This window comes from Danio rerio, chromosome 8 (genome assembly GCF_049306965.1).
Source record: "Danio rerio strain Tuebingen ecotype United States chromosome 8, GRCz12tu, whole genome shotgun sequence".
Taxonomy (NCBI): domain Eukaryota; kingdom Metazoa; phylum Chordata; class Actinopteri; order Cypriniformes; family Danionidae; genus Danio; species Danio rerio.
The window spans coordinates 1,351,007-1,362,500 of record NC_133183.1 but is presented as its reverse complement, the minus strand read 5'-3'; the positions used below and the strand labels follow the sequence as shown (position 1 = coordinate 1,362,500).

At 37.4% G+C, this 11,494-nt stretch overlaps 1 protein-coding gene across 1 annotated transcript in view; it reads right to left on the bottom strand.

The window, feature by feature from the left end:
• The window catches only part of fabp1b.1 (fatty acid binding protein 1b, tandem duplicate 1), a 6,723-nt gene extending 1,134 nt beyond the window's left edge, over window positions 1–5,589 (bottom strand). Inside the window, 3 exon segments of the mRNA NM_001024651.2 lie at window positions 1,608–1,700; window positions 3,123–3,295; window positions 5,502–5,589. Of these exon segments, the coding sequence (NP_001019822.1) occupies window positions 1,608–1,700; window positions 3,123–3,295; window positions 5,502–5,568 (333 nt within the window). The 5' untranslated portion in view covers window positions 5,569–5,589.
• Window positions 5,590–11,494: the final 5,905 nt, after the last annotated feature.

Sequence of the window (11,494 nt, the reverse complement as noted above, 5' to 3'; positions counted from 1 at the left end):
TTCCCTATCCAAGAGCGAAAGTGAAAGTGATCCATTATCTCTCATTCTCACGCAGTAGATGCTCTGTTTAACTGTTTTCTGTCAACTGTGAACTGTTTGCTTGTGAAATGCTCATCTTTTCCACTTACACTTACTTTGCGTCCTGTAAATAGCGAATGCGCTCTTGGCGCAACGCAGCTGGCTCTTAAAGGGAATGGGAGATGAGACTCTGATTGGTTTATTCTCAAAACACACCTATAACTCATTAAGAGAATAAGCTCAACCCTTTTAGATCATGCGCCACGGCGCAAAGCAGATTTCCCGTCCTTAAATTAGCAAAAATGCATCCTGACACGCCCTGAAAGCGTTTGCGCCCTGCGTTTTGCACTCTGCGCATGGACCGTCAAAATAGAGCCCCTTGTCTCTGAACTTCAGAATCAGTGTCCTCAGGCGTGTCGTTTGCGAGTTGATATTTGTTAAAGGGCTGATTCTGTGAGCCAGCTCAATTACCAGAGATTCCTGTTCAATCCCAGAGCCTCTGGTATCCAGTTCTCCAGAAATGTTACTGTGTCCTGGCCCTCCGCTTTCTCCACTAGGCTCACCAGTCTTATGTTGTTGCGTTGACTTATGCATTCCAAGTCTTCCACTTTGTTTGAAAGTGTTTCAACAGTATAGCATGCTCACTCTGGATAACAGCTTACTTACAGTATGCATTGCTCTGCTTGTGCTATCCGCCCTGTGCATTCCTTCCCTACTTATCTTCGTAATTGTTGGTGGGACTCCATAAATTGTCTTGTAAAGTCCACTTTTCGAAGACATTACAGCTTTCATAATATCTTCGTTATTTTCACCCGAAGTTACTACTTCATCAGCATCTTGTTCAGAGCCATCCGCAGCTGTCATGGCGTCGTTAGTTTCTTCACCCTCAGAATATTCAGCTTCATTTCTGGTCTTTTTCTTGTGCTTCTCGGCACCTTTGCGTGACATTTTACTTCCCTATACTTTTATATTTGTGTTGCTTGACTTTAAATACAATGCTAGTTGGTATTGTAGGAGTAATTGCAAACTAGCAGCAGAGCTAAAAGGTTGCGACCTCTCAGCACCTCGCCATAACCGGAAGTCAATAACTCATCTCTAATCACTGATTTCTTTTATCTTCACCATGATGAGAGCACATACTATTAGACTGGATATTCTTCAAGACACTAGTGTTCAGCTTAAAGTGACATGTAAAGGCTTCAATTAGGGTAATTAGGGTAAAGTTAGGGTAATTAGGCAAGTCATTGTATAACAGTGGTTTGTTCTGGAGACAATTGGGGAACAAATGAGAGGGGCTAATAATAATAACCTTAAACTGAAAATAAATACACATTTTATACTATTCTAATAACAACAACAACTTTTAATTCAGCCAAACTAAAAAGAAAAAGAAATAAAAATAAATAAATAAATAAATAAATAAATAAATAAATAAATAAATAAATAAATAAATAAATAAATAATTAGAAATTTTCCTTGCTCGATTATACATTACTTGTAAAATGTTTGTAAAGAAATGAAATACTTTTCTACAGGAGGGCAAATAAATCTGCCTTCAACAGTAGATGAGTGATGTTAGTGAGACTCACGTTGACCAGTGTGTTTGCGTCCACCAGCTCTGTGATGGATGTGATTCTGTTCAGCACCACCTTCAGCTTATTTCCCTCTCTGTTCACAATAGTCTGAAACACACACACACACACACACACACACACACACACACACACACACACACACACACACATACACACACACACACACACACACACACACACACACACTCATCATTAATCTAAAACATGCTGCATTGCCATAACCCTAACATTGGGTCAAACCTAATTGTTCTCCGCGTGGGTTTCCTTCGGGTTCTCAAGAGTCGTCATATTTCTCTCTCTCCGGTTTCCCAACACTGGGAAACACCCATACAATACCCATACTCGTTCACACACATACACTACGGCCAATTTAGTTGATCAGTTACCCTATAGCGCATGTGTTTGGACTGTGGGGGAAACTGGAGCACCTGGAGGAAACCCACACCAACACGGGGAGAACATGCAAACTCCACACAGAAACACCAACTAACCCAGCCAGGACTCGAACCAGAGACCTTTTTGCTGTGAGGCCACAGTGCTAACCACTGAGCCACCGTGCCACCATAATAATTGTAATAAATAAATACATAAATAAATACATAAATAATGTTAATACTACTACTAATAATACATAAATAATAAATAAATAAATAAATAATACTAATCATAAATAAATAAATAATATTAATATTAATAAATTATTATTATTATTATTATTATTATTATTATTAATAGCACTACTACTACTACTACTACTATTACTACTACTAATAATAATAATAATAATAATAATAATTAGTAAATAAATAATTATAATACATAAATAATAATAATAATAATAATAATAATAATAATAATAATACATAAATAGATAATAATATTATTAATAATAATAATACATAAATAATAATAATAATATATAATTAAATAATAATAATACATAAATAATAATAATAAATAAATAATATTACTAATCATAAATAAATAAATAATATTAATATTAATACATTTTAAAAAATAATAAATCGTAAATAAATAATAATACATAAATAATCATATTCATAATAATAATAATAATAATAAAGATAATAATAATAATATGTAAATAATTAAATAGATAAATAAAACGAATACATTAATAACAATAATTTGTAAATAAATAATAATATTACATAATAATAATAATAATACGAAGAAGAAGAAGAAGAAGAAGAAGAAGTAGAAGAAAAAGAAGAATTCATAAATTAATAATAATACTCAATACATAAATAATAATACATAAATAATAATAATAATAATAATAATAATACATAAATAAATAATATTAATAATACATAAATAAATAATAATACAGAAATTTACAACATGCCAGAAACAGTCAAAAGGATATTTTGCATTTGCTGATTGCAAGTCAGTTTAATTAGTTTACCCAACAAATTAAAGTTAAAGGTAAAGTACTAAGCTTCAACATGCATTTGTATTTTACTGCATGGATAAGCAGATATTCACCTTGACTCTCTCTCCGGTCAGCGTCTCAATGTCGGCCTCCTGCCCGATGGTGAAGCTGTTGGTCAGCACTTTTGATCCGGTCGTGACGGTCACTTTAAACTGGTTTCCGTTCTCCTCGATCTCAGACACACTCTTGATGTCTTTGCCTTTCTCAATCATGTCGTCAGGAAGACCTGAAACAATTGTGTGTTCATTTCATCATCAGATGCATCAATTTACAGCTCAACACAAGTGTATTCACCCGCCTGTGAAATATATAGTGTTTATAAAACTTCCAAAGTGCTGTTTAACAGAGATCCACAGCATTTTTAATAAGCGTAAGAGTTTTTAGAACTGATTTCTTTTGTTTTGCTTTGATGACAGTACATCATTTACTAGTTATCTAGCAAGATACTAATGTTCAGCTTACCGCAATTTATTAGGGAAGGCATTAGACTGGGGTTTGTACTGTAGACTAATAATAATAGCAATAATAATATTGGGGTATCACAGGGGCGCAGTGGGTAGCACAATCGTCTCACAGCAAGAAGATCATTGGTTCTGGCTGGGTCAGTTGGTGTTTCTGTGTGGAGTTTGCATGTTCTCCCTGCGTTGGCGTGGGTTTCCTCCGGGTGCTCCGGTTTCCCCCACAGTCCAAACACATGTGCTATAGGGGAATTGATCAACTAAATTGGCCGTAGTGTGAACAAGTATAGATATTGTATGGGTGTTTCCCAGTGTTGGGTTGCAGCTGGAAGGGCATCCGCTGCATAAAACATACACTGGATAAGTTGGCGGTTCAATACGCTGTGGCGACCCCTGATTAATAAAAGGACTAAGCCGAAAAGAATGAATGATGGTATTGACTAAAGTGGTTTTACTTGTTTTATTTATTTTTTATTTTGACTAAACTAAAAGAAATTTAAAAAATACAAATAAATAAATACAAAAATACAGAATTAAAATAGAAAACAAGTTAAAATAAAAAAGTAAAATTTATTTTAAGGATTGTAAAAATATAGGAATAAAAATTGATGAACACTGGAAACATTTTATGATCAATTATTCTTGACAGAATAGGTTATTGTAAATTATTAAACTAAGTTAACCATGTTCTAACTTAATTTCACAAGTTATGCAAGCTGTTTTCAGTCAGTTTAACATAATATTCAAAGTTTAATGGACTCATAAGACTAATTTAATTCAGCTTAAAAATTTAGGGCAACCAGGATTTTTTTTTTACTGCGTATATGTATTTTATTTATGACAAATATTTACAAAAATAAATTAATAATAATCATAATAATAATAAAAGATATAAAGACAGAAGAAAACTGTATATAAAGTAATAATAATAATAAAAATATATGAAAATAATAAACATTGCTCTTGAGAAATTCATTCATTCATTCATTTTCTTTTCGGCTTAGTCTCTTTAGTAATCTGGGGTCATCACAGTGGAATGAACTGCCAACTTATCCAGCATATGTTTAACACAGCGGATGCCCTTCCAGCTGCAACCCAGTACTCTTAATCCCACATGCACAATACGGCCAATTTAGCTTACCCACTTCCCCTATAGCGCATGTGTTTGGACTGTGGAGGAAACCAGAGGAAACTCACGCGAACACAGGGAGAACATGCAAACTCCACACAAAAACGCTGATCCAGCCGAGGCTCGAACCAGCGACCTTCTTGCTGTGAGGCGATTGTGCTGCTCTTGAAATGTATGAATTATTAATATATTAATATTAAAATAATGAAATTCACAGGAGGGTAATAACTTCTTCACTTGTGTTTCAGTGCAAAAGTCTTGTTTCTAGTCCAAATATCTAAACATTCTTAAACCAAGACACATTTTCTGGATGCATGAAAAGATTGAATATATTAATTTTCAGAAATAGTCAAAATTAAGTGAGTTTCCTTAAAACAAGGCAGATTATGTGCTTGTTTTAAAGGAAAAACTCACTTAATTTATTTGTTTCTGCTATACTTTGTTACTTTGTCAAGAAAATGCTTCTCGATTTAAGATCTTTTAAATACTTATAGCTAGAAATGAGACAAGAAAAGCATTTTTGCAGTGTCATGCCATGTATTTATGTCATGATTTCCAATGCAAATGTCCAAAAAAAGAGACGTTTGCATGATATTTTACAGCAAATGTGCATTCAAATAAAATCTTTCAAGCCATTCCATAGGGTTTGCATTGCAGATTCTTAGATGTGAATCCACACGCTTATTAAAATCAAGTTATCATCACCTATCTTCTCAACCTTAGGCATTGATGAAAATTGAAGTCATTACTAAAATGCCATTTCCATGCATCTGATTCGCCCGTAGCTCTTCTATTTTGGCTTTACTTATGATTCCTGTTGAAAAAATAAATGCTGTGGGTCTCACCGACGGCCTTCATGAACTCCACGAAGCCCTCTTGACTCTCCAGCTGATATTTCCCAGTGAACGACATGATGAGAGCTGAATACAGAGTGACCCTGAGGGTCCGACAGACGCTTTAATACACTCACAATCACTGATTAATAATTATTAACCACCGCACCGCAGGCTCCTGATTGGTGGATGCAGCCGAAATCTCATCAGGTGAAGTGTCATCTGGGGTGAAGCATGTGATCAGATAATGGCCCTAACCTTTGACCTCTGCACTAATGATATGACATCATCATCATCACACACACTGATGGACCTTTGATTTCTGAGGAGCTGCAATGGTCGATAGATATAATAAAAGTCTCGCTGGGGAGCACAAACACTGGAGGATCTTCAGGGTTTCTCAGCCTTTCTGCTCATCAAACAAGCAAATTCAGCACCGCCTGCAGGATTATACAAAACCATATACACTCACCGGCCACTTTATTAGGTACACCTTACTACAGGGGTGTCCAAACCCATTTCCAACCCCAATTTAACACACCTGAACCAGTTTATCAAGCTGTTTGGGTATTCTAGAAACTTCCAGACAGGTATGTTGAAGGAAGTCTGAGCTAAACTATGCAGGTCACTGGCCCTCCAGGACTGAGGTACCTCTGCCTTACAAGTACCGGGTTGGACTCCTTTTTGCCCTCAGAACTGCCTTAATCCTTGGTGGCAGAGATTCAGCAAGCTACTGGAAATATTCCTCAGAGATTTTGCTCCATGTTGTCATGATAGCATCACACAGTTGCTGCAGATGTGTCGGCGGCACATCCATGATGCCAATCTCCCATTCCACCATATCCCAAAGCTGCTCTATTGGATTGAGCTCTGGTGACTGTGGAGGCCATTTGAGTACAGTGAACTCATCGTCATGTTCAAGACACCAGTCTGAGATGATTGAGCTTTATGACATGCTGCGTTATCCTGCTGGAAGTAGCCATCAGAAGATGGAGACACTGTGCTCATAAAGGGATGGACATGGTCAGCAGCAATACTCAGGTAGGCTGTGGCGTTGATGCTCAATTGGTACTAATGGAGCCAAAGAAAATCTCCCCCACACCATTACACCACCACCACCAGCCTGAACCGCTGATACAAGGCAGGATGATCCATGCTTTCATGTTGTTGAGGCCAAATTCTGACCCGACCATCTGAATGTGTGAGCAGAAATGTAGACTCATCAGAGCAGGCAGCGTTTCTCCAATCTTCTATTGTCCAGTTTTGGTGAGTCTGTGTGAATTGTAGCCTCAGTTTCCTGTTCTTAGCTGACAGGAGCGGCACCCGGTGTGCTCTTCTGCTGCTGTAGCCCATCCGCCTCAAGGTTGAACGTGTTGTGTGTTCAGAGATGCTCTTCTGCAGAGCTCGGTTGTAACGAGTGCTTATTTGAGTTACTGTTGCCTTTCTATCAGCTGGAACCAGTCTGGCCATTCTCCTCTGACCTCTGGCCTCATCAACAAGGCATTTGCGCCCACAGAACTGCCGCTCACTGCAGATTTCCTCTTTGTCGGAGCATTCTCTGTAAACCCTAGAGATGGTTGTGCGTGAAAATCCCTGCAGATCAGCAGTTTCTGAAATACTCAGAGCAGCCCGTCTGGCAGCAACAACCATGCCACGATCAAAGTCACTTAAATCCCCTTTCTTCTCCATTCTGATGCTCACTTTAAGCTGCAGCAGATCGTCTTGACCATGTCTACATGCATAAATGCATTGAGCTTCTGCCATGTGATTGGCTGATTTGGAATTTGTGTTGGACAGGTGTACCTAATAAAGTGGCCGGTGGGTGTATACCGTGTGTATGCATATACATTTTCATATATAATTAAAGATTAGTCCTCCAAAAACTTTTTAAAACAAACATGCAAAACTTTATTAATCTGGGTTCGCCACAGCGGAATGAACCGCCAACTTATCCAGCACAGGTTTTACCCAGTGTATGCCCTTCCACCCATCTCTGGAAAACATCCTTACTTGCTCATTCACACACATACACTACGGACATTTTAGCCTACCCAATTCACCTATACCGCTTGTGTTTGGACTCGAACCAGCGACCTTTTTCATGTGAGGCGACAGTACTACCTACTGTGCCACTTCGTGGCCCAGGATAAAGGTTATGTCAGGACGTAAATAGCACACACATTCAATCATATTTATAGCCAAGCTCTGATTTGAATGTCATGCACTTCAAACAGCCGGGATGAATCATCCTGCATGAGGTTTTGCTGTGCTGATTGATTTATATCTACTTGCTTATATCTGCACGCTGTCTTCAAATTATGAATCAGTCATGAGATGATGTAAATACATCCGTTTTCTGTGTGTCATTTTCATGAGCCGCATCATCTGAGCATGTCCAAGCAGAAAAGAGGCCTTCAGAGAGCCACAGAAGCCTCGGAAAAAGCGACATGTGTGACTAATCATGTAAGACCAGTGGAAAAAACCACACATCTGAGAAATACTATAATACTTAAGTATCTACATCTTAATGAAGGCTCCAGCTTATACTGTAGTATTAACTACCATGATAAGCTGTGTTTACTACAGTAAACTGTGGTGTATATACACCCTATAGTTGGAAAAAACTTCATTCATTTGTTTATATTACTATAGTTGTCGTGTTACCATAGCAACAGTAGAATCACCGCAACAGATCGATTACTATAGTTGTCGTGTTACCATAGCAACTGTAGAATCACCACAACAGATCCATAACTCTAGTTGTCGTGTTACCATAGCAACTGTAGAATCACCACAATAGATCCATTACTACAGTTGATGTGTTACCATAGCAACTGTAGAGTCAATTCAATTCAATTCAATTCAATTCAGCTTTATTTGTATAGCGCTTTTACAATGTAGATTGTGTCAAAGCAGCTTCACATAAATGGTCATAGTAACTGGATCAGTGTGGTTCAGGTTTTAGTGTTTAAGTTCAGTTCAGTTCAGTTTAGCTCAGTTCAGTGTGATTTAATCATTACTGAGAGTTCAAACACTGAAGAGCAAATTCATCGATGCGTAGCTCTACCAATCCTGAACCATGCGAGGCAGTGGCGACAGCGGAGAGAGAAAAAAAACTTCACCTGATGGGAGTGAAGAAAAAAAACCTTGAGAGAACCAGACTCAGTTGGGCGCGACCATTTTAATTTCTCCGCTGGCCAAAAGTCTTGTGCAGAACTTCATTCGCCGTGGTTTATGCTGGAAGATGGCCTCAATGAAGACTCGTCTGTCCCTGGAGCGTCGCTGGAATCAGACTCATGTTCTCCACTCCCCACGACCATCAGCGCAGCAGCAGCTCAGGATATGGCCTGGTCCCGGATATGGAATCCTTGGGATCATCACGTCGCTGGTCTTGGATCCAATCAGTGACTCCGCCTAATCTGAGGACCTCGGGATGAGTATCCCCAGGTGAAAATAGAGAATAAAGAGAATAATTAGCGTAGCTGCTGTTCATAGTGTATATAAGCAAGATGCAGAAGCCAGTGTGGAACCTGCTAGGTGATGCACTGAGTGTATGCTTTACTAAACAGATAGGTCTTTAATCTAGTTTTTGTGAGTCACCACAACACATTATTTACTGTAGTTGTCGTGTTACCATAGCAACTGTAGAATCACCACAATAGATCCATTACTATAGTAGTTATGCTACCATAGCAACTGTAGAATCACCACAACAAATTATTTACTATAGTTGTTGTGTTACTATAGCAACTGTAGACTTGCCACAACACATCATTTACTATAGTTGTCGTGTTACCATAGCAACTGTAGAATCACCACAATAGATCAATTACTATAGTTGACGTGTTACCATAGCAACTGTAGAATCACCACAACAGATTATTTACTATAGTTGTTGTGTTGCCATGGCAACTGTAGAATCACCACAGTAGATTAATTCAAGTAGTCTGGTAAATTGCTGTAGTGAATACTGTAATAAATACAATGGTATTCTTCAGTTTTTAGTAAAAGTAAACGGTGGTTTATGGTAGTATAATATACCATATTGTTGTAAATAACTACATTTATTTCTTTATATTATTGCTATGCTATTGTTATCAACATCTTTTAATTCAAGTACTTTACTATAGTGTGTTTCAAAAACACTGTGGTGGTTTTTGAACCCTACTATGGAGAAGGGGAATGTGTCGTAACAGTGCAAAGCATTCAGGATGTTCCCTCTGATCTCTATTGATTTATTGTATCATATATACACTCAAAAAAAAATTGTTAAATGAACATGATTTAATCGTGGCACCCTTTATGCATCTAATCCAATCAAGAAAACCAGAACTGCTTTGAACATGTTGTATGAACACAAAGCACATTTGTAGATAAAACATGGTTTCAATATGTCAGTCTAACTTCTTTGCAACTAACTGACTCAAAATGTTTGTATTGTGTTATTCTAATTAAAATGATTCTAATTTACTCAATGTAACACTAAAGCTTTACTTTAACAAAATTATGTCTTGTTAAATCAGCAATATTGTTGTTTAAATTCATTCATTCATTTTCTTGTCGGCTTAGTCCCTTTATTAATCCGGGGTCACCACAGCGGAGTGAACAGCTAACTTATCCAGCAAGTTTTTTTATGCAGCGGATGCCCTTCCAGCCGCAACCCATCTGGGAAACATTCACACACACACTCATACACTACGGACAATTTAGCTTACCCAATTCACCTGTACCGCATGTGTTTGGAATGTGTGGGAAACCGGAGCACCCGGAGGAAACCCACGCGAAGGCAGGGAGAACATGCAAACTCCACACAGAAACGCCAACTGAGCCAAGGTTCAAACCAGCAACCCAGTGACCTTCTTGCTGTGAGGCGAACGTGCTACCCACTGCGCCACTCTGTTGTTTAAATTACATTTTTAAAATTACAATACTATGAAGCAAGATTTAAAATTAAGTAATTCAACACAAAAAGGACAGAAAACATGTTTTATATATATATATATATATATATATATATATATATATATATATATATATATATATTTCTTTTATTATAGCCTTTAGCAGGCACCAATCACATTTAAACAAATTTCTTCTTTAATATTCTGATACAAAATGTTATATAATATCCAAAATTGTAATATGTAATATAAAATGTATAAGAAACATTTAGCCAACAACATAACATGCATAACATTCAAGCTCTTGGGAAAACCAATTCCCAAAACTGTGCCGAAAACACGCGGTGATACTTCTTCTTGTTGTTTTCGTATGGTGTCATCCAAACGCACTACCGCCACCTACTGATATGCGCGAAGTGACTCTCCAGAGTGAGAGTTGTCGACTTGAAGCGTCTCAGTCTCATTGAATCAACATGTTCTGATCAAATTCATTTGATTATTTCTTGATTCAGTTTCAAATAACATGAATTAATCATTTAACATACGTAAACTTGATTTGTTCTTTTCAATCTGACAAATTTTTATTTTGTAAATCCAATACATGCCAAGTTGATTTTTTTGAGTGCACACTCATCAGCAATAAACTGTGAGTGCTCACACTACACATACTGAGAGAACATCATGTCGTATCACGTATCATGATGACAGTGGATCATCATAGTTAATACTACATTATATGCTGCAGCATTCAATAACAAAGAGTTGTAGATACTATAATATAAACACTACAGTATAGTAGCCTTTACTATAGTATAGTTCTAAACCACTATAGTACTCGCTGTAAAATTAGCCCCTGTGATAGTAAAGCATCAGCATTAGTGCTGGACTCTGCACCGCGTCTGTCAGACGGCATTGATTATCAGTGTTTTATCAGAACAGAGCAGCAGATAACCGCAGCAGCGCACAATAAAACTATACAACACACACTGAGCTTATCTACACACTGCGACACTGCAGCTTTCCAGTGTTTGCTTTGTTTTACAAAATAAGTGCTGTTGGTGATTTGAAGTGATGATAACAATGCTGCTCAGAGTGCAGCGTGAC